Raw genomic sequence first — 22,841 nt, forward strand, 5'->3', positions numbered from 1 at the left:
AGCACATGAATATCATTCTAAACATTTTTTTTAAAAAAAGCCAGGAGTACTTGAATTCATCGATTGATTTTATGTGATCCAGGATTCACGAATTTCCTTTATCGGGGGCATTGAATTCATCAATTGATTTATGCGATCAAGAATCACCCATCATTTACGAATTTCCTTTATTGTGGGCGCAGGCAGCAAGGGCAGAGGATATGATCAGTCCCGCTGCTTCTATGATTAATGCTGGAAACCTAAAAGATAAAATGAAAATAAAAAAAAAATTGAATGTTTTTTCCTCCCGGATCTCTATTCATCGGGGAGGAATTTAATTACCTTGCCAGAGTTTTTTTCACAGTAATGGCCAAAAGCTAGATAATAAAGGCCGTAGCTCACCAATTTATTTATATTTTGGAGTACAATCCCAAGCCTAACACTTACCTCTACTACACATCCTCACAAACCATAACAACTTTTAAATACTAATAATATAACAGAGAAACTGGATCAAAATACTGCGTCCCACTGATATATCATAGTTATTCGGATTTGAAATCTTGGGCAGGCATGGAATTATAGCTGCCCTCACGATGTCCGCCATTCCTCTCCACTGTCTCCTCCATCTAATAAAATATGAAAATAGTTAGCTAGCCATAACAATCTGCTATAAATTCAACCTACCTGTATGGGTAAGCTGTAAGCAAGGAAATTAATTTCACTATAAGAACTTGTTGGGTCTCGATACCCCATTGCAACATGCAAGTACTCAGGACAATGATGACCCTTGAACCATCAAGAAAACGACGTCCCCTTGGAAGTCGAAAATGGCATTTCTGATCACCGGCCATATTTTGGCGGTGGACCCTCGTGTGTATAAAAAAGAAAGTTGCCTTAGAGAGGTACCTTTCGGTGGATGGACTTGTGGTACCGATAGCCCTGCCAATAATTCAGTCATGCATCAGAGCCATTATAAAACACAAAATATATGTACTTGTGATTGCATCTTAGAAAAACATCACCCAGATCCGGTTCATACGAGCCAGGGCCTTATGATTGTTGGGTCCATACAATAAATCTCTTCGTAGTTGTCAGATACAGGACTCACCTTGTCTGTTCCATAAAGGTAATCACAGTATGTGAAAACGGAAGCGAAATTACTTTGGCTATGGCGACCCACGTAATGATGATAATCATGGTACCTTGCACCTCCGTAGAATGGTATAAATCTTGTTGGACTCCATGAAAAATCATATCTGCATTGCATCAAATAACATTTTATGTACTTGATTCAAGTGTTCATGTCAAGCCACCAAATTAAGACATATCCCGGCGGTTGTTGCAGTAACTTGAAGCTACTGGTGACTTAATTCATCTTTTGATTATAGAAAACCAAGTAAAACACTTTTGATGACAATAAAAAATGAATTAATATTTATCAGTCATCATAACTTAAGATCATGCAAGGAAAAAACACATGTTACATCCTACTGTTTAGTGTTTATGAAGGGCTAAATTGCAAGGTACCCTCCCGAATTTGGAGATTATGTCATTCCCCACCCCCCCCCAGATTAGAGGGATTTGTAATCTCTCCATTATCGATCCACTACTAGAAACTGTGTAGGTGCTGTCAGGATTTGTCAACAAAATCCGGCAGAAAGAGGAGTTGAAATAAACGAGAGAGTTTAGCATGTGTACCCGCTGTGAGTCTCTATAGCTTCTATTTGTCTTAAAACGAACCATAGCCAATAAGTAGTAATGTGTCCAGGAACTACTGCAGGACCAAGAAATGCAGGCATGCCAAGAATCAAAATTTCAGACCAGTGTGCATAAGGCCCTGCAAACCCCATTGGAGCACTATATTCATGGTGAACATGGTGGATTTTCTCATAGCCCCCGTTGGAATGAAGCAACCTATGAACCCAATAACCGGTATAATCCTCTATCAGAAAATACACTAATAACTGCCAGAACATTTCCCCTCCTGAAGGTAATGACAGACTAGTTCGGATGCCAATCAGCTGGAACAAAATCAAAGTAGTTAGCTTTGTTAATCTTAAAATTTCTTTTAGTTCTCAATAAAATTGCATTATAATCATATATACGTATTAATATACCTTGATGAAAGGGTAAGAAGAGACTTGAAGAGGACCAACAACAACGATAAAAGTTTGCACAACATCCTTGTAGCATTTCAGCATGTCTTGGAATGAGTTCTTGATTTTGGATTGAATCTTGTGCTTGTCTATCCTCTTGGACCGGCTTAGTTCAATAAACATGTATGGGAGAGGAACTATAGAGTAAAAGAGGATCAGGAAGAGAATGTTATGATAATGAAGAAGGTAATCAGGTTTATTGGCTGAGTAATTGAGCCATAGTTTCTCTGCAATAGTTAGCTCTCTGCCAAGAGCTGCCTCTGCTTGGTGCAAGTTCTGGTAAGGCAGCATTGTTAATTAGAGGGTGAGAAATATGATTGAATGCATGACAACATCAGAATAAATAGGAGTTCGCAGAACTATCAGAAATCCATTCAACTCAAAATTAATTTTAATGGTGGTAGAGGGTGTGTGTGTGTGTGTATATATATTATTATTTTGTGAAAATGGAATGGTTACAAATATTTGTGAGTTTTAATTTAGGTTAATATAAGTTAAAAAAAAACACAAAGATGGACAAAATAAAATAAAATTCATGACATATAAAAAATGATAAAAATATTTTTATCTATGATTTATCTCTCGTATTTATATTTTATTTATTTATTTCAAGTGCTCTTTTTATTTTTTTTAAAATAGACCTTAATTATTCCAGACACTGTAAAATTTCTAAAGTTCTTCTAAGTTTTTTTTTTATCATTTTAATTAATTTTTTAAGCAACATAATACTTAAAGGGCATATTGCTAATTGACTTTAACAAAATTCTTTGAAAATTAACAGACTCAAATACAAGCACTAATTTTTCTCTATGGGAATTATTAGGTTTAGCACCAATTTTTATGAGAAGTGGACGTTCGATTTTTTAATCACTATAATAAGGTTTTAAATTAAAAAAAATCGAATCCATCATCTCATGATCAAATATTTTCATTTTAATTGTATTTATCATAAATAATTTACATCATGCAGCCTTTTCCCTTTCAATTTCCCCTGAAAAAGAAATCTCAATTTCGTTGAGGAGAAACCAACGTTTCTGCTGCAGAATTTGCAAGAAGTTGAGCTGAGAAAATAATTATCTATCAATATATTGGCGTCATATACAAGAAACCGCAAGCTAGTGTCCAGCCGACCAGGATATTCCCACACCGTTAGCATTTACACACAAAATCCAAGTGAGTGTTGGCATTACACATGACGGCTTACTCCTCGACCATATCTCGCACGTTAGACCAAACTAAATCAACCCACTTACATGTATGCCTTAGAACAAGTAAGTGTAGATCTATTTGTTATGCTATAAGTTTTAGTAAATTTGAAGTAAATAAAAAAGGGAATAGATCACTATTATTTATTGATTAATATGTGTTTTATTTCTTGATGTTTTTTACTTAAAAATATATAAAATGTTTTTTTCTCAAATTTTTTTATTAATATTAGCACATCAAAATCATCGTAAATCTTAAAAAATCATCAATTTGATGTTTTTTTATATTTTTAAAAACACAAAAAATAAAAGCTACCACACTACAAAATAACATGTATTTCTTTAGTTCATATTTTTTTTCAATTAGTATGTACTATTGTCTAAATGAAAAATAAATTACCAGTTTATCACTTGTTTTTCATATACAATGATTTTAATACACGTTAAGTTAGAAAATAGGTAAGTTCATATTTTATATCATATTTACTCTTTCAAACTCTTGATTAACAAATATTTTAGAATATAATTGAAAATATAAACAAGTATAAGGATGATATTAAACTTTGGCGGGTCTTGCCTTCTTCCGTTTGACCGTTTCTACGTAGCTCCGCCTCCGCTCCACCAGTATTTTTCATAAAACTTAGCTATTGCTTTAGCTATTTAACTAATCATTTCCAGCGCGGATTAAAAAAAATATATTTAAGTACTGTTATTATTTTTTATTAGCATGTTTTTAAAAAACTATGTGAAAATTATTTTAATATAATTTAATTTATTTAATAAATTTAAAATTAATAAAAATAATCAATAAAAATAATTTAAAATATTATTTTTATTTATATAAATATTAAAATGATAATATATTAAATTAATTTGAATTAATTCAAAATAAATTATCAATTCACATATGAGACTATTATTTTTAATTCAATGTATTCCCTCGCTACATGTATGGTTTCAATAAAATTCGATCCCAATCTTGAGAGGTGTGATTCAATTGGTCAAGTTCTGGGTTTACTTTCTAGATGTCACCAGTTCGAGTCTCACAAACCTCAGAACCACTGGAAACTTACATGGTCGTTAACTTCAGAATTCGTGAGATTAATCGAAATGCACGCAAGCTAGCCCGGACACCTATATTAATAATAAAAAAAAATTTACCCCGTCAATGAATTAATTGAGCTGTGAAAAATAAACCAGAAAAAAAAAATTCGGAGGAAATGCGTACCATGTACAGAGCAAATATTACATCTCTGACGAGTCATTATTAGACTCGAACCTAGATTAACCTCTTGTAACCTTCTTTCAATTAAGCTCTTATATGCTGTGGAATGCTTCATCTCCATATCTTTAATCCATAAAATTCAAAATTTAAAAATAAAAAATATGAATTAACAAAAAGTATGTCCAATCTTTATTATAATTATCTTCTTTTAAAATAATAATAATAACATTATTATCTAATTATAAAACCGTGTTATATATATATATATATATATATATTAACGTAGGTGTCCGGATCAGCTTGCGTGCACTTCGACTAATTCCACGGACCCTGAAGTTAACGATCATATAAGCTTCCAGTGACTTTAAAGTTTGTGAAACTCGAACTGGTAATTTTTAAAAAATAAATTTAGAACCTGATCAGTTGAGCTAATGAATCACGATATATTAATTCCATTTAAAATCTTAAAATTAGTACAACTTGGTATTGGATCACAAAGTTTTGATGACTTTCTCTATCAAATGGGTAAAGAGTCAATTTTTAATCCTTATTTATATGTAAAAGTCTCGTCTGTAATTTTATTTATGAACAATTCCTCAATAAAATATTTTTTCATAATCTAGTTAAGGGTGTGTTTTTCCTTGTTCAATAAGTAACTACTAATACTATTTACTAGGAGAGGAATAAATATAAAAAGATAAAATAAAAGAGATGATTAAAATATATATTTTGTATGAAGATATTCTTATTATATGATTTTCTCTTTTATCCATATATTTATTTTTTTATTTAAAATGAAATTATTGAGTAAATATTGGTCATTACCCATTGATTATTTTAAGATTTCTCTATGTAATTATATGTAAATTGTCATAACTATTTCTTAAATTAAAAAAACAAAAAAGAAATTGTCAGAGTAATTAATTACCACCAATAAATACTGTATGCCTTATCTTATCCTTTGCCTGGAGCGTCCCTCATCTCAAGGAATTGGATTTTCCGGAAATTTTGTCACATAACTCGTTTGTTTGTATGTATCATTTAGCCCCGGCTTTTCAAAATTGCGTATGGAAAATTGTGACACAAACAAACAAAACTGCACTCTTTCTTTTTAGCTACTAAACCCGGTTCATATTATAATAATTATTATTTTTAAAATATTTTTTTTCTTGAAAATATATTAAAATAATAATTTTAATATTAATACATCAAAACAATAAAAAAAACATAAAAAATTATTTAAAGAAAAAAAATATTTTTTAAAAAGATACTTAATGAATATAATAGAAAAGATAAGTGTTTGCTACATATTTTGTCGTCATTTATCTTATTCATTTGCAATTTGTTGGGTATATATTGACTAGCAATTCCAAGGTTCTATAATCCTCCTTGTTTTAGTACCTGGCGTTCCTATGTTAATCCATAATTAAGTCTAATCCATTAATTTATAACGATTAACTAAGTTTATGTTATTTTAATCTGAAGCTTGAATATGCATGTCTTAATGTTCTTGTAGTTTTCTCAGCTATGCACCATCTTGATCTTGCGAGTACTTTCGGCTTTTCATTGTAAGCACATAATTGAATCATGAAAAATGTAGTGTGGATAAATTATTAAATACAATAAATGCTTATTAGAACATTGAGAGTTATCGGATTCTATCATTCAAAATTAAGGGATTAGGATGTGTTACAAAAAATAAAAAGTTTGAGGACAACATCTAGCAAGTTAATTGTCGTGAGGGGCAAAAATGCAACCAGAAGAAACTACAAGTCACCAAAGTGCAAATAACCAAAGCATAAGATATTTTATTTTTCATTTTACCCAGTTATTTATCAAATAAAGGGGGGAAAAAAGAAAGAAGTAACTCGATAGCTACGCCGGACCTCTTTAACCTAAAGCTTTGCTGACATTCATATAATAAAATAACAAACTTAACTCCCTGCATCTGGTTGTGCTTCCGGGGATGAAGCTCGGAACTCCGGTACGGTCTTGTATGATTCATATACCCTACTTAAAATAGGGAAGTTGGACTGCATAAACAATCACACAGCTGTTTATCAAGAGAAAGAAATCAAGATAATACCAATTTGATAAAACCATATACAGACAAGAATACACGTATGTATTATCATAGTCACTGCATCATCGGGCTGTTACAACTGCGTTTGGTTACTGTTCGTGGAAAAAGGGATAGATACAAGAATGACAGAAATATGTTTGATTTAAAGGACTGAGATGAAAACAGAAATATAAAAAATAAATTTGTGCCTCGGATAGTTCTTGAGTGAATTTTTTTTCCTTCTAAAACAGGAAGGACAAAGGGGACATATCCCTTCTATCCCAACTCTCTTCGTCTCATGTTTAAAGCCTGTAAACCAGTTGAGAAAAGAAATGCTAAACATGCTTCACCACCCATGGAGAAGCTTCTCAGATTTTATATGAACATCACACGCTAGGAACTTTATGAAATCCTCTTATTTTATGGCATGAACCATTTGATGTATGGTGAGAATTCAGAAACTTATGAATCATAAGCACAAAAACAAAAGTTAATTATGCGAAATTGTGAAGGATTGTTGGACTCCAAATTCTTCTTTCAATATCCGACTTTAGTGGGATTTTTTAGGTTTTCTCAGTTATTCCAAGAGAAAAAACTAGGTACAGTGCATATGCTTCCTGTGTTTGTATGAAACACATTTTATTAAAGGATTAAAAACAACAGGTTTATGAACACAAACATGAGAAGTGTGTATCTACAGCAGTGCAAAATTACAGTACAGTATGTAGTGTCCAAGAAGTAGCAGCTCTGCTGTGTGGACGTTGTAATGATAGAACTAGTTTGGAAAAGAATTCTAAAGGAAATAAAGAAAAGAATCAAGGGAAATGCTTTACCATATCAATGTTGAACCTCATAACAACTGTAGCAATCTGTGGGGCCAAAAACACATCAGCCTGCAAACAAAATAAGAAATTAATCTGATCTTTAAGGGGCTTAAGATTTGAAATATCAACATTAAATTTCTCTTATTTTCTGAGAACATTGATTTAATCAGAGCAATATATACTTCTAAAATATATAAGCATCAGGAACATGCCAATTAGAAATCACACTTTGTGCATAGTTGAGAACTTTTGTTAGGTTCAAAGTAAATCATTTCTGCACAATGCTATCGTTAAAGTTCTGAATCAGAGCAATCAACCAAAAGAATCAATAAGTGACTAAGAACCAATGAATTAGATGGGTGAACTGCCACACAACACCGACATATATTAATGTCTTGCAGAGAGGGTGCATTAACAACGCAAGACCATTAAAATTAGTAGAAGCATTCAGATATAATAAATTAAGTTCCGCGCAAGAAACAGTGAACAAAGTATTGAAAAGAGACCATGTATAATGCTTCTCCAGTGGCAAATCTGGTTGCAAAGTCTTTTACCAACTGCTCAAGTGCTGTAGAAAAGAATAAAAACACTTTACATGAGCAACAAGGAGTACACAATAGCTTGACATGAAGGGGCTAATAAATGATCACAAACGACAACTCTAAAAAAAAACATTCTACAATCTGATTCCACATGGACTCTAAGGTTGCGTCCACAGGCTATAAATTTCATGCACCGCAAAAGTATTGCCACCCATACCCAATTGTTTCATCTTTCATAATGATTTCAACTATCATGGGTGTAGCTAATCTTGGTAATTATCTCACAAACAAACAAAGAAAGGAAAAGGAGAGAGAAAGGGAATTAGATTGCTTCCATGATGAGAAGAATCACATACCAAAAAAACCTTTTTCAATACTAGATTGTGCCCATAATAATCCCTCTTCCGGACCAACTTTTTCTTCAATGCGTTTCTACACAAAAATTAAGACATGGCATAGTTGATATATGTGTGAAAGAAACTAAAAATAACGTGGATAAACCATTGAAACTAATACATGTACCACCAAAGCCAACATATGAAGAGGTTGTATGCTAGAGCAGACGATACTGGCAACCTGTGACATGTTACCGTGATTAGCATGGTTACACAAGAAAAATTAGTTAATAAATACTGGCATGTCCATGTAGTCTGATTCACGTTCAGTACTCAAAAGGAAATGAAACCATCTAGATAATAGCTAACAAAATCAAGATTAGCTTGTTCTGTTTGCTCCAGCTGTAAAGACCTATCGATTGATGAAGGTTAGAAGCAAGGGATCATTGAATCCATTCCAAGTTCAAGACTGTTGCTCTTATAAAACACATTACATAAGAAGATTCTTAATACAATGTTTTCCAGACACTTCACGTTTGAAAAAATAAGCGATGACAACAATCTTACTTGGAGATTTAGAGCTTTTCGCCGAGGATCATCTGGCAGCAACGCTCTCTGAGGATACTTTTCTTCCAAATACTACCCATTTACAACAGAAAATTATGAATAGACACAAAAATAAATATGGCATAAAAGAAAATTCATCGAAGATCTCCCAAAAGTTAACTTAAATTTATCATGATTTATGAATTGACACAGCCCAACATTAAATGGAGGTCATTATTCACTAACTCACTCACTCCAAATCATGGATTTATGTCTGTAGATCCTTGTCTAATTTTCATAAAATGCAACCGCAACGAGAGTGTTACAGTATGCATAAAATCCTTTCTGAGCAAAGAACACTGACCAGCAAGATTGCTAAGGAGTCCGAGACTACCACATCACCATCAACCAAGACTGGAACATAACGGAGAGGATTCAATTGTTCAAACTCTGCAACAGAAATAACACTCATCGATCCTCACTACCTGGACCTTGTACCAGTACGAATCTAAAATCATATTCTAGGTAAGCTAAGTATATGAAATCTTCCAACCTCACCTGTACGAAACTGCTCTCCTTTTGCAAGGTTGACTGCTTTATACTCATAATCAAGTCCTGAACAGTTCCATTTTTCAGAAATGATTAACAAAAGTCGATCAATATAAATGTAGAAAATGATACCTTTAAGGTTTAAAGCAAAGCGGACCCGCCATGAACAGGAGCTGTGCGAGAAATTATACAGGACGAGCTTTGGTGATGAATTCATTGTGTCTCTCTGGTAAGTCAAACAGACTTTTAAGAAAAGATTTTATAGAAAAGTGTAAGCATTAGACAAAGAAAGGTTAATTACCAGACAAAAGGTACTGTTGTTGAGCTGTTCCGTTAAAAAAAAAAAAAAAGTACTGTTCAGAATGGTGAGAATTTTTTTATTGGAAGCAGAGAATCCTTTGCTTTCACAGTTGAAGAAAAGTCAATTGCCAGACAAAAGTCAGTTGGTTGTGCCACGTCATCATGGGATATGGTGTTAGCTTCAGTCACCACATTGTTGTGTCGTGTTGTGATGGATATTTTCAAATTGTGTTTCTGATTTGTTTTCCTTGTAATTTAAGGGTTTTTTTTTTCATTGCAGTATATTATGTTTTTCTAAATTTTTATTTTTTATTTTTAAAATAATATTTTATTATTATTTTAATATGTTAATATTAAAAATAATTTTTAAAAATAAAAAAATATATCTTCATAAAAATAATTTTTAACACGTTTACAGAGACACTAATATCAGAATAAGAGATAAATAAGCATGAAAAATCACTTTGTGAGTGCTCTTTTTTATTATAATTTTTTAAAAGTATTTTTAAAATTATTTTTAATCTTAAAAATATTAAATTAATTTTTTTAAATGTTTTTGAATGATTTTAATATGTTAATGTTAAAAAAAAAAAAAACCAAAATAAACATGAACTCATTTTTAAACAAGTGAGTTCTATGTGAGAATCTCAATAATAGGCGGTCTTTTCGAGTGGTAAATTCATTTTTTTTCCAATAAATTAGCATTTCTTTATTTGTTGTATTATTCTTCTTTAATTATTGTCAATTTAAAACTCCCATGCCAAATAATCTAGTAATTTTTCAGTTTTGAAATCAACCACTGGAGCTACCATAATCAGTTTTAGTAGGAACTGGAAATGGGAGCATAAAGGGTATGCGTCTTATCTCACTCAGTTTTAGTAGGAACTCTGTATAGCTTGCAAATTACAAGAATATTTCGAGTATTAGAATCCTAAGTTGCCATCAACATAACAAAATGTTATGATTAATTTCTAAACAAGGCTTCCCATAGTCAAGCCAGCTTCTAAAATGGAAGTTTCAGAGGAAATTCGTACATCAATCCCCCTGTATTTTAAGATTTAGATGACCCTATACACGCATATGATTCTAGTCAGATACCTAGAATCAGCAAAATACAACATGACCACAAGGAATCAAACTTTACATTATGTCTCGTTCTCACTCAAATTTCAGCTCTTTTTTAACCAGAAAGTTTCTAGCTTCATCATCTGTAACCTCACTGCTTAGAGAAACAAAATATAGAAACACGAGATTATTACGAGTTCTTAACAATCGTAAATAAATAATAGATGAAATTAGAAAGAAACCTGTCTATGGCTTCTGACTTTGAAATCAAAGTGAGTCCTTTGGGTATGAGGGATTCACAGAAATTGCGAAACTTTTTCTCTTGGCGGACATTGAAAAGATGGTGAAGGAAATCATTGAACTGTTTAGGTTCCTGCAAGGAAGTTTCAAAATTAACCAGCTATTGTTAATTTAGCCTGATAGTCCAAATGATTAACTTAGCCTAGGACGGGTAAATCACCACAACACCCCGGCAGTTGCCTGTGCTAAGTCAAGTAAATTGTAGGTAGATATGAAAATATAATACTTCTTCATCCAACAAAGTGCTCGAAGTCGATACTTCACATAACTATCGAGCAAACAGAAAAACCAGTAGTTGATATCACAGGCTGTCAAAATGATTGGATCAATGTTTTTGTTTTCCTAATGCAAGTTCTACAGAAATTTAGACTACATGACAAGCTTTTATCTCAAGAAGGTAAAACCAAATCACAAGACAGGGATGGTTGCTCGGAAGCAGCATATCAATAACCCCTAAAATAGTTTCCAAAATCACTTGATTATACTAAAGAGGCAAATACATTTGGAACCTCAAATGATGCACGGTAAAGTAAATAAACATCGAATATGAAATATAATGGGCTGGGTCAAAGCAGCACCAGAGTTGCAGCCATAGAGAAATTCTATAAGGGTTAGTGATTAACACTAATCATAGACATAAATCATAAAAATCATAGTTATACCAATTTGGAAACTAAAACATCTAGAAGATATAAAAGACCTACTTGCTCAAGGATGCAACCTTTGCGAAGGGCAAGTAGACATTCCATTGCTTTACCATGATTATCCCCATCATAGGAATTCTCAACCAGGCTATATATTTTATTTTTCATATCCTGAATTGCTTTACTAACCCAATCTGGACTATCTCTGCATGACATCATCGCTTCAAAATCTTGAACTGGACTTGAATCCCCAATTTTTTCAACCTTAACAGGCTTGACAACTAGAGCATTGGTTGTATCTTGATAATCCTCATCAGAACCAGAGGGTTTTTTCTCCAATAACCGCTTGCTTGATTTCTTTAGCTGCAATCAAGATCAACTTAATCAATGCCCACGATTAGCTTGGCAACATTATGACACTATTCTTGTAATGGAAGTTCTCAGAAATACCCACCCTTGGATTCTCCTTGAGTTCAAAGCTCTTATAAAATGCATCCATTACATTTTTCTTTTCAGAAAGAAGATCTGGATCAGCTTCAGTTATTGTTTTGAGAGTTTCATCCAGTGGAGGCACAGCTGCATCTGGATGCTTTGACTTTAATTCAAGATGACGATAAAACCGCTGAGAAACAGAACAATGCCATCAGTTTCAGTCAGAAAGTTACCACCACCTGCGCAGGAGAGCAGGGAAGGGCAATTGACAGTAATTCAACGTACAGGCACCGGGTGTCTTATTTAACAAAGCCAAACAAATCATGAAGGTGCTCATATAAAATGAAAATTGCAGAAACACACATGAGAAATCACATGATAGGTCATGGTTCAAATGCTCTATTTTTTCATTTTAGCTCTCATATAATAAGCACCTTGAGGATTTACTCGAAAAAATTAACATTTGCTTAACAGAACTACATCAAGCTGGTGTACACAAAATATATGCAGCCTAATACCTCCAGAACAGGATTTGGTGTGAAATCAGGCAGTAGAGCTTCCTGTTTGGCAGATGGTGCAAGGTCAAGCATCTTTACAAGGTTATCTGCGGCCTCTTGCTGCTGCTCATTCGGCTGCCATGAAGCTGGAAAACTGCTGAAAGATGGAAATTGAAATTCCCGGACATCCTCGGCAAAAGGAAGTACATTGAAGTAAAATGAATCAGGCTGCCCAGCAAACCAGAAAGCAATTCACTATGGTAACTAAACTAAAAACAACAAACAAAAGCAAGGTGCAGAGTTAAACAATGTGATGCTGAGGCACCAAAACATGTACTAAAACCTACAGTGCTGTCTTTCTCAGATATGTTGGGTGTCAGAACCCCCACAACAACACTCCCTTGTCCTTGTCTCCAGACACATCGCAAAATTGCAACCTTATTCATTTCCTTCATTGCTCTAGCTAAAGCAGAAACTGCAAGAGCAGCCCTTGCATTGCCTGGTTCAGGAATAAAGACGTTGACATCTTTCATGTAGTAGTGCCTTTTGATTACATGTATGTCAGGACAAAAGAAAAATATTAGACAATTTTTATCTTAACCCACCAAACTATACAAAGCAGTGATTCTTTACCGCATTATGTTTGAAGCATCAGTAAATCCTAGAAGCTTCACGCTTTTTTCTGGTTTGAATTTGACAGCATCCCACTCAGCAGATGATATTGGAACAACTTGTGGTCCATATCTGTAACCCTTAATTCTTTGTTCTGGAGGAACAACCTTATTAGGATCTTCCACACTTTTGTACTCATAATCTACTTTGACTTCATGCGTCGCAAATCTGTCAGTTGGAGGCGCTTTATCAGAATATTTCTTCAGAGTGGGAAATTTCTCCTCTGAGGTTTTTTTGTAGACCCACACCTACTCACAGATAATATGAACATAATAAACCTCCAAGTCTATATTCTAAAAATGCAGCTTGCAATACTAGTATACACTAGAATTGAACATAAAAAAAATAACTTCCCAAACATAGATCATGAGAAAGTTAAGTTGACAGAAACTGAATCAGATTAGGATTCAAACCACAGACAACAAGAGCGAGCTAATGCCACATAGCCACTTAAATGGCATGATTTCTTTCATGTCCAATTTAGAGTAAGATTTTGACTCGACAAAAACCATACAGAATTGTCATGCAGCACAAAAGATAGCCATTGCCAGTAAAAGCAAAAGCCTGTGTAGCCACCTCTTTCACTCAAAAAAGGATTCTTACAGAGGTTAGTGGACTGCACCATGGGCCTCAAATGCCATGGATTCCAGGCATATTGGTGTTGAACACCGGGTGTAGCATGTGTCTGTGGTTTGTGGCAGGACAACGCAAAAAAAGCATCAGCCCAGTGTTTTATGAGTACTTCAATCAAATTCAAGCCTGTGGAGGTTTCAATGAGTTTGATCAATGTAGACACAAGGGAAAGACTCTGCCTCCAACTAGTAATTGTTTTTACAGAACTCACTTGGCTGCTAAATACGTATAACCCTGATGAGTACAGAAACTACTATGTTAGCCTAAATGGGGTTGATACCTCTTGGTTTGGGTTAATTGCCTAGTTAATGCTGCTAGAGACACTGGCAATCATCCAGCTTCCCTTCCATGCTTCACTAACACCATAAAAGTGTTACTGAGCCAGACTCTTCATAGCTAATATCAGCCATTTAAGATGACAAGTTATTGTCTACTATGGTAAAGCTGTGCTGCATCCAACAATCAACACACACCATAAATGTAAATCAGAAACCTTGGACCTCTCATATGCTCCCACGGAGCAGAGAGGTTTAGATGACCCGGTTCAGTTGTAGACTTGATTAGTGAATCTCGCAAAAATTTACTGAGAGGTGTAATAAGGGAACATTCACATCAGCTCAATCTAATGCATCAAACATATTTAAAATGAAAAATGAACAAACAAAGAGAATATATTATAACATCCAAAAATATCTTTAATGATAAATCAAAGGCTTCACCTTAATCTTCATCTTGGACCCAAGTTCAAGATCACCTCTGAATATTGTTACTGGAGATATATTTCGAGTTTTAACTGCACCTAACAATGCAGTTGGACTCTCAACATACACTGCCCTGGCAGATGTTTTCTCTGAAAAAAGATTCAGCAGTCGATCATTTTCAGCCATTATTCTCTGGTCTCCACCCCCGCATAATCTTCCCCTCACAATAACACTTTCCATTTTCATTCCATGTGCACTCATTTGAGCCGCGATAGTGTTCACTTGATCTTCCTTGGTCCCTTCACATGAATCTTTAATAGGGCACAGTGCATTTGTAATAAGACACAGACGCTTTTTTCCTTTGTTTGTTGCTTGATACTTCTTTATCAGCATATCCATTCCAACAACAATAGCATCAAGATCTATCTAAGTTAAGTACTAAATTATTAAGCACTGATAAGATTAACAAAGAGAAAAAAATGTAGCACCATACCATATTATTGGGACTAAACAAAACGAATCAAGGCAGTCCTCTAATACAGATGCATGCACGTGTCATATGAGAACTGCATGCTCAAAAGACTTATTTTAAATATTTGTCCAGAGTTATCAAAGCTCGCTTCATCCTCTATCTGAAAAGAAATTCCCTTGGAAGAGTTGAGAAAATAAAGAAAGTGACCCCTTCTATTGAGCTCAAAAGGCAATGCCAGGTAACAGAAGGTGAACACTAATAACAAAAATGCAGCAATACACCTACACAGAGCATAAACTTCCAAAACGCAAGGCCAGGAAACAGAAGGTAAGCACTAATAACAATAATGCAGTAATACACCTGCACAGAGCATAAACTTCCAGAACAAGTAATATAGAAAAATCCAGTGGATACAATCTCCATCAAAGTTTCCTCGAGGGAGCTCTTGAAATGCATCAACAAGATCTCCATCAACAACTTTGATATTTCGTAAGACGACAACATGCTCGTACCCACCTACTTCTTTCGTCAGCTCATTGTCAGTCTCTAAGAATTTAAGAAGAGCAAAATTAAAAACCAGCATAAGCAGGAAATCGGTAAACCGAACCCTAACAATACAAAAAATCAAGCAGAAATCAGCAATCAACAAAGTATACGAAATTAATATACCTTGAGTCCCGAAAACAACAACTCCAACCTCATCGAATTTTCCATAAATCAACTGCGCATAAAAAACAGAGGAGAAATTATAAATAAGAAACAACAAAAGGACCATAACATACCAAAACTGGCAAAAATCTGTGATACCTTTTTCTGAATAAGCATGGAGCAAACTTTTTTAATTTCAGGAAGAACACTGTACATTGTTGGACCGACATCGAGTAACAGCACCAATCCTTCCTGTTTCCATAACCAATAAATAAATTAACTCACTGTAATCTAAAACCCTGGCAAGGGAGGGGGGAAAGGTAAGTATCGATCAAGACTAGCGAGTAATGAGATGATTTACCTTGTTTCGAGCCATTAGAGAGTGGGAGAGAGCAAAAGCTTGCTGTAGAAGCTGAAAATGGAAGAGAAAGGAGTGAACCTTTTTTTTTTTTTTTGAAAATGGCTTGACGGTACTAGAGTTTGCTGTTTTTTTGCCTGCTTATTCCCGCCTCGGGTTGCCAGGAGGCAAGGACTGTGGGCCTGTGGCTGTGGATTTCTTTTGCAGGCGGAAGAGAGAGGTTGGGTTTAGAAGCCCAAAATGATTTTAAGCCCTAATCTGATTAGCCCATTATTTTGACAAAAACAAAATCTAATTAGCCCATTAAACAAAATATGGCAACATCGAACCAGGGATGACAACTTCAATCAAACTCAATAAATCCCAATACCAAAATAAAAACAAAATATTTAAATCTTATCATGGCTAGTCTGGGTTACAGTAAAACTCAAAGTCAAGAAATCAGATTTAGATTAGGTATTGATGTCAAGTCATCAAACTCGAACTCGAACTTTTTAGTTGTTGTCCAGCGTAAACAACAGCAGCTACCATATTCACATTAGATTTTCTGACTCAATTACTATTCTACCTCAATTTATTCCTCTCTATGCTTGTTTGTTTCTAAAAATTCATTTTCAAAAACTATTTTTTTCATTTTTTTATGTTTGATAAATATAAAAAAAATGGGTCAAGAAAACTGAATTTCAGTCAATGATAAAAAATACGTTTATACAAGGAAAGTGTTTTCCTTTCCTTATTATAAGGAAAACACTTTCCTTTTCTTTGTGAACAAAACACTTTGTTGACAAAACATTTTCCTTTCCTGTCGCAGTATAATCATACGAATTGATTGGTTGTTGCTTTGAGTTTTTTTTATTTGGTAACATGGTGAAAGTATTTTTTTAATTAAAATAATATTTTTTTAGATTTAATACATAAAAATTATAAAAATATTAATTTAATATTTTTAAGATAAAAAATACTTTAAAAAATAATTTATGAAATTATAATTATTTTTATTTTTATTTCATCATCTTTTAATTTTTTTATATGTTAGATTTGATCTCTATTATTTTGATTATTATTTATTTTATTTGAGATAATTTATGATATTATAATTTTTTCAATTTCATTCTCATTCAACTTTTTAATTTGTAAGATTTGTTTCTTATTATTTTAATAAATTTGAAAAAAAAATAAAACATTAATAAGCTATTTTCCAGCTTATTTTTCATAACATAACCAAACACTGGAAAACGTTTTCCAACTTACTTTTCATGACACTACCAAACATCGAAAAATAATTTATTTTTCCAGAATTCACTTTCCAAAGAAATCACTTTCCAAAAAGAAATTACTTTCTTACAAACAAATAGAACATAAATTTTGATTTAATTTTCAGACCTCCTTAAACTCTGATTAACCTTAAATTTTAAATTCAGTCCTGTAAAACAGTAAGAGTTATAAACCATAACTACTATATATAACCTTTCAATACCATACATTACTTCCCACATGCAAATATATATTTATAATTTGTTTACGAGTCGATTTTTTGTTCTTCATATAGACTGTGAGATAATACAGGTGAATAACAGATAAATTTATAATCCTAAAAGATAAATTAACTTTGCGGTTCGTTTTCTTTATTCATGCTGGTGAAATAATCACCAACGATACCGAAGCATCCACGTGAACATAACCTATTCATCTGAGTACAAATTAACCATGCATGAACAAGACCCTGTTTCTCATGGCAAGAAATGATCTCTCACTGTATCTTCGTTTTTGGGGTTGGAAGATGTTGAGTTTCGGTTTCAGCCAGGCAATAACGTGAATGTGGAGCATCTGGCTTGGGAAACTTTGATTGTGATTTCTGTTTTTTTCTCTGTTTTAAAAATATTTTTGAAATAAATTATTTTTTTATATATATTAATATTTGTTTATATTGATATCAAAAATAATTTTTAAAAATAAAAAAATATTATTTTGATAAATTTTCAAGTAAAAAATAATTTAAAAAACAATCGCTACCACATTCTCAAATACCCCGTAATAAAGAGAATCTAGGTGAGCTTTTCTAACAATATATAAAATACGGGGTCCTTTCCTTTGAAAATATTCCCACTCACATAGCAATATAGTAAAGCACATTCAATGACATTGTCACCCACTGCAGGCATAGAGGGCAGGTTACTTGACCAAATAAAAGTAACAATAAGCACTTCAAAAGGCATACTAGTAAAAAGGAGCGAAGAACACACACTACACCTGTGCTAGGTAAAATGGTGAAGCAGGATCGAATATCTATCTCCAAAGACCCATTTTAAACATCAATGACCAAATACGACGAGTACAATTTATAAAATCCATACCCAATACAGATTGATGAGAATAACAAACTTGGCTTAAATTCAGCTGCATTGGTCTGAGATGCAAGAAAGCTTTCAACATTGCAAAATATCCATTAACTAGGATATGCAATTGTTCAAGCTGGTGACTAATTTAGAAGTTACATTGCAATGGGAGAGATCATAACGAAACAACCATATGGTAAATGACGACCACAAGGGTTTGATGTACTTCCAACTTCAACTTCTAGCAAGTCCAGCAGCATGATTTTAATGGATCAATCTTTTCTGAGTTCCGCGTATTCACGACGAATACCATCAGCATTTACGATGACAATTTCAAGTTTGTCTCCCTGCAAAACAAACATGATATGTTAAAGGGTATGGTAAATGAACTAATATGTGCTTGTATGGGATAAACCTAATAGCAGCCTGCCCCATCTTTTCCTTGTGTAGAAGTAATAATTCAGAGAGATGGGGAGATAATCTTTCCCTGAGATACTGGATATAGTTTAAAGGGAAAGAGAGAAGGAAGAACTAATTTAAAGGGCAAAAGCTGAATAGGAAACAGAAATATACAGTGTATATATCCCTCTCAGTTGCAGATGCAAAAACATCTTTGACCACATCAATCGCTTCTGCCTCAGTAAGTGGAGTTACAGCATCCTGCAGAATCACAAGTTTTTTGCATAACCAGATAAAAGATGAAACACCCCAGAACAAATGGATAAAGAAACAATGTTAGACAGGAGGACATACCAGAGCAGGTAATAAAAGCGGGCTGGGGGACTTCAATTGGTTATCCAGCACAGGCATGATGAGTTTAGCACCAGAACCTTGGGCACTATACCCAACCTTCTCATAGGAACCAACAGCATCATAAGTGTAAACACAGCCCTTTCCTACAGTTTAAAATAAGAACAAGTCATTAACACCAATCAAAATCTTAGAGCTGCACTATTGACTTGTATGGCTAACCTTCCTCGTCAAAGCCAACCAAAACATTGAAGGTATAATAAGGGAAGAAACGTTTGTAGTAGAGAGTGTTGGAGAGCAGTCGAGCCATGGCAGGGCAGCTCATCTGCTTGTTGTGTTGATGTTGATAGATCTGTTAAACGATTAAGAATTTTTTTATAGCTTCAGTGCCAACAAGAAACCAATTTCTTTTCCAACACAGCAAAAGGATTAAACCACAAAAATCACAGATATTAAGGAAGACACACTTCTAGATAGTTCTTTGTTGAGAGTTTCAGCAGTACAAAATACCAACATTCTTCTTAATAGATATATTGTAGACAAATTACATTGCTCTCAATATCTCTCAAACAAGAACCTCTCCAACTCCTTCCACATGGCAATCTTTACAATTTTCAATATGGATTCTAATCCTGAAAAGATATGGGACCAAACCATCCTCCACACTCTCCAGAACAAGCACTGAAAAATAACTAGCACTGTGGTAAAACTTACGAGTTTTCCTTAAAAAGAAAATTCTCAAGATGTAGCAAGACTTCACAAGAATAATATCGAGTTGATTAAATAGAATTGACAAGTAATGTATCATTTTAGTTTTCATGAAACCTCACCAGGTGCTTGGCACCCAACACCTTTTGTAGGGCTTTGACATCAGCTTGAAACCCTGAAGAGGCCATCAAACATTTGTCTGCTCTGAGAGCAACAAAGCAAACAAGTTAATGTTATGGAGAGGGAAAAAAACAAGGAAAGAAACCTTCATTAACAAGCTGAGTAATGGATGCTAGTACTTGCAGATTATTGTAAAAATTGATTCAATAACAAATCAAGCTATCCAGTGAGCACTAAATTCCACTCTTTCACTTTCCCAAATGTGTACGCAGGCAATGGCGATTGAGTGTGCAAATACAACTTCAAAAACAGATATCACTAATTTCATGTTTCTCCGATTTACATCATGTAATAAACTATTCAAATGAAGTCCCCAATGAATCAAATTCCATATTTGAACTGTTCTTGCATTCATTTGATCCAAGGATGAAAAGAAGCTCGATTCTTACACGTGCCCTTGTGAGAGAGGGAATGTATGTAAAATCAATTCATCCTTCTTTGAAAAAGGCACAAACTCTTTTTCAAAAGTTAGATCAAATTCACATAGAGTAGTCTAGATCAGCGTCCAATTTTACAATAGGGTTGTTCACATTAGATAAAAGTAAAAACCCAGTTATAAAAAGCCACAATTATCAATCAATTTCACTGAACACAGTCTAAATTCCCAATTGAAGAACAAAAATAAAAAATACCCAGCATAAACAAAAAAGCGAATAGCAAAAAAAGAGATTAAGAAGACATACAGTTTACAGATTTTGGAGTAATCGCGAGTGAGGATATTGTATCCGGTAGACATTCGAGTATCAGCAGCGACAACACAGTAATCAGCTCCAGCAATCGCAACACAAGTCCTTCAAAAACAAAACAAAAAACAATCAAAATAAATAAAATAAACACACGTCACTCACTGAGAGAGGGAGGGAGAGGGTTACCCTCCATTAAAATCGTAGGGTTCAAATCTTGCTTGTTGCTTAGTCATGGTGTGACAGAGAGAGAGGGAGGTATTAGGGCTTGTAGAGGATTAAAGTCTTCAAAGGTGAGAGAGAGCTGAAAAGATTTGGGTTTTATTTGTTTTAGCTCCCTTGTTGGTTCTGTCTTGCAGCGTACTTCAAATGTTTTTACTGTCACCACTTTAACCTTTGGTTTCAACTTTCAATCCGACCCGGAATTTGACTCCACTCAAGACCCACGTCACAAAAGTTAACCGTATAAGTGAGTGTTTGAAAATACGGTTATAACTTATACCTGTATTTAAAAAAAAATTCATTAAAAATTAATTTTTTTTATATTTTAAATTGTTTTGATATGCTAATCTACTCCTAAAAAAACCTTAAATCTAAGTTAAATAAAATTTATCTAAAATGATACTGTTTTTTATTTTAAAAAAAATTTAAGTTAGTTTTTTATTGAGTTAAACTGTCGGGTGGATAAAATTACATAAAGTGAATTTCTACTTGCGTTAATTTAAAACTTGATCATGACAAAGAATTAGATTGTGGATTCATTAAGTTAATCTGCCAAAATACATCAATTTTAATTACATTGTTTCCAAGTTTTTTTTTTAAAATAACAATTATCACTGTGTGGCAAATGGGCAATGCATTTACAAATTAATTTAGTATAATTTACGCTTTTTATTTAATCTCTATGTTCTTAATCTCTTAAGTTTTTTTTTATTTGTCTGAGATATATTATCTCAAGAAAATCCATTACATGAAAAACTATTTCTAGAAATTGAATTGTTTTTAAACATATGATTGGGGTGAGAAAAATAAATAGAAAACATTTTATTATGCTTACCGGTAATGTGAATAATGATGCTTTTAAAATATATTTTTTAATTAAAAAATATTAATATATTTTTTTATATTAATACTATAAAATTATCTAAAAATTATTGATTTAATATTTTTTTATATAAAAAAGCTTTTTAAAAAATAGAAGCTATTGTAGTAACAAATGGACACTCAATGTGTATCAAAAAATAATTGTATTACTATGTTTTTTTTTTTATCAAAATTATTAAAAAATCGGACTTACTAGAAGAAGCATTGTAAATGGACTGGTCTTCTGGTAATAAAAGGATCCTTGGCTTGATCTCAAATTCTTAGCCAAATATTGCAATAGATATTGTCTTTATTTTATGATAATAAGAGTAGTGTACTAACTACAAATATCAATTAATTTTTTATACAAATATAAAATCCATATTTCACATCTAACGTTAATATCATGCTTGTTGTGGGTGGACATGTAAGTCATGCCCTTATAACCTCGTCACACGGTTATTTGATTTTTATTATTTTATTTTGAATTAAAGGTGTCAGACCTTCCTAAATTATTTGTTAAAGCAAAATTAGTCTCCAAATAATTTTATTTTTATTTTATCATCAAACTAAAATAAAGAAACTATACTATTATCTAGTTTAATAAAATAAATATTATTTTTTATCAATCCATCCATCAACAACCTTAAAATAATAGTAATATTTTTGTATGAAAAAACCCTTTTTTTAGGCCCATGAAACTAACACTTGAATCTTTATTTTTATTTTTATTTTTTCAGGCAAGTGGTGTTTTTTTATCAAGTCAGTTGTCGTGCCAATCAGACAAGATATGTCCTATCAAAAGTGTAATATTCATGCAATATTTAGAGCCTATACGTATTTATGTTTTAAAAGTTTTTTTTGAAAAAAATAATTTTTATTTTATTATTTTAAATTATTTTTTAAAATATTTTTAAATTATTTTTATGTGTTGATATTAAAAATAATTTAAA

The 22,841-nt window shown here is 33.0% G+C and overlaps 4 protein-coding genes across 8 annotated transcripts; all 4 read right to left on the minus strand.

Moving 5' to 3' along the window:
* Window positions 1–357: 357 nt before the first annotated feature.
* Window positions 358–4,664, minus strand: LOC7488901 (methylsterol monooxygenase 1-1). 3 transcript variants are annotated; one of them, XM_024584248.2, is made up of 6 exons: window positions 4,572–4,664; window positions 2,100–2,414; window positions 1,681–2,003; window positions 1,091–1,238; window positions 889–921; window positions 358–608 (listed from the first exon to the last, which is right to left on the minus strand). In XM_024584248.2, the coding sequence occupies exons 1-6, from the start codon at window positions 4,572–4,574 to the stop codon at window positions 525–527; spliced, it is 906 nt and encodes a 301-aa protein (XP_024440016.2). In that variant the 5' UTR covers window positions 4,575–4,664; the 3' UTR covers window positions 358–524. The 3 variants fall into 3 exon arrangements, 2 of the variants coding, with proteins under 2 accessions (XP_024440016.2, XP_002320723.3); XR_002977495.2 differs by lacking the exon at window positions 4,572–4,664 and having other exon boundaries at window positions 731–921; window positions 2,100–2,543; XM_002320687.4 differs by lacking the exon at window positions 4,572–4,664 and having other exon boundaries at window positions 2,100–2,543.
* A 1,692-nt stretch (window positions 4,665–6,356) lies between these two features.
* Window positions 6,357–9,764, minus strand: LOC7464860 (glutathione S-transferase zeta class). Of its 2 annotated transcripts, none has more exons than XM_024584745.2 (10): window positions 9,728–9,764; window positions 9,559–9,652; window positions 9,436–9,492; window positions 9,242–9,327; window positions 8,899–8,970; window positions 8,513–8,572; window positions 8,353–8,428; window positions 7,961–8,022; window positions 7,464–7,523; window positions 6,357–6,601 (listed from the first exon to the last, which is right to left on the minus strand). In XM_024584745.2, exons 2-10 carry the CDS (start codon window positions 9,641–9,643, stop codon window positions 6,503–6,505), a joined length of 657 nt encoding a protein of 218 aa, XP_024440513.2. In that variant the 5' UTR covers window positions 9,644–9,652; window positions 9,728–9,764; the 3' UTR covers window positions 6,357–6,502. The 2 variants fall into 2 exon arrangements, with proteins under 2 accessions (XP_024440513.2, XP_002320724.4); XM_002320688.4 differs by having other exon boundaries at window positions 8,519–8,572; window positions 9,728–9,750.
* Window positions 9,765–10,674: 910 nt separating this feature from the next.
* Window positions 10,675–16,277, minus strand: LOC7464861 (ATP-dependent DNA helicase 2 subunit KU80). Its single transcript, XM_024584340.2, has 12 exons — window positions 16,152–16,277; window positions 15,950–16,042; window positions 15,812–15,863; window positions 15,557–15,688; window positions 14,689–15,092; window positions 13,298–13,584; window positions 13,012–13,207; window positions 12,686–12,892; window positions 12,190–12,357; window positions 11,796–12,098; window positions 11,034–11,164; window positions 10,675–10,945 (listed from the first exon to the last, which is right to left on the minus strand). The coding sequence occupies exons 1-12, from the start codon at window positions 16,164–16,166 to the stop codon at window positions 10,885–10,887; spliced, it is 2,049 nt and encodes a 682-aa protein (XP_024440108.1). The 5' UTR covers window positions 16,167–16,277; the 3' UTR covers window positions 10,675–10,884.
* Window positions 16,278–18,404: 2,127 nt separating this feature from the next.
* Window positions 18,405–21,164, minus strand: LOC7464862 (proteasome subunit beta type-1). Of its 2 annotated transcripts, none has more exons than XM_024584386.2 (7): window positions 20,995–21,164; window positions 20,806–20,913; window positions 20,065–20,146; window positions 19,457–19,586; window positions 19,242–19,380; window positions 19,058–19,148; window positions 18,405–18,831 (listed from the first exon to the last, which is right to left on the minus strand). In XM_024584386.2, the coding sequence occupies exons 1-7, from the start codon at window positions 21,039–21,041 to the stop codon at window positions 18,757–18,759; spliced, it is 672 nt and encodes a 223-aa protein (XP_024440154.1). In that variant the 5' UTR covers window positions 21,042–21,164; the 3' UTR covers window positions 18,405–18,756. The 2 variants fall into 2 exon arrangements, with proteins under 2 accessions (XP_024440154.1, XP_002320726.2); XM_002320690.4 differs by having other exon boundaries at window positions 19,058–19,144; window positions 19,238–19,380.
* Window positions 21,165–22,841: the final 1,677 nt, after the last annotated feature.

Source organism: Populus trichocarpa, chromosome 14 (assembly GCF_000002775.5).
Source record: "Populus trichocarpa isolate Nisqually-1 chromosome 14, P.trichocarpa_v4.1, whole genome shotgun sequence".
NCBI lineage: Eukaryota > Viridiplantae > Streptophyta > Magnoliopsida > Malpighiales > Salicaceae > Populus > Populus trichocarpa.

Excerpts from the sequence above, each read along its gene's own strand:
- LOC7488901 (XM_002320687.4), bottom strand. The coding sequence starts at position 2,429 with ATGCTGCCTTACCAGAACTTGCACCAAGCAGAGGCAGCTCTTGGCAGA. Across the intron at positions 2,004-2,099 it reads CTTCTTACCCTTTCATCAAG|CTGATTGGCATCCGAACTAG; the intron begins GTATATTAATAC and ends ATTTTGTTCCAG. Across the intron at positions 609-888 it reads ACAAGTCCATCCACCGAAAG|ATGGAGGAGACAGTGGAGAG; the intron begins GTACCTCTCTAA and ends ATATTTTATTAG.
- LOC7464860 (XM_024584745.2), bottom strand. The coding sequence starts at position 9,643 with ATGAATTCATCACCAAAGCTCGTCCTGTATAATTTCTCGCACAGCTCC. Across the intron at positions 9,493-9,558 it reads CTTTGCTTTAAACCTTAAAG|GACTTGATTATGAGTATAAA; the intron begins GTATCATTTTCT and ends GGAACTGTTCAG. Across the intron at positions 8,573-8,898 it reads GAAAAGCTCTAAATCTCCAA|GTTGCCAGTATCGTCTGCTC; the intron begins GTAAGATTGTTG and ends AACATGTCACAG.
- LOC7464861 (XM_024584340.2), bottom strand. Across the intron at positions 13,585-14,688 it reads GGTCCAAGATGAAGATTAAG|GTGTGGGTCTACAAAAAAAC; the intron begins GTGAAGCCTTTG and ends ATCTGTGAGTAG. Across the intron at positions 10,946-11,033 it reads AAGTCAGAAGCCATAGACAG|TGAGGTTACAGATGATGAAG; the intron begins GTTTCTTTCTAA and ends TTCTCTAAGCAG.
- LOC7464862 (XM_024584386.2), bottom strand. The coding sequence starts at position 21,041 with ATGACTAAGCAACAAGCAAGATTTGAACCCTACGATTTTAATGGAGG. Across the intron at positions 20,147-20,805 it reads TACTCCAAAATCTGTAAACT|AGCAGACAAATGTTTGATGG; the intron begins GTATGTCTTCTT and ends TGTTGCTCTCAG. Across the intron at positions 18,832-19,057 it reads CTGAGAGGGATATATACACT|GGAGACAAACTTGAAATTGT; the intron begins GTATATTTCTGT and ends TTTGTTTTGCAG.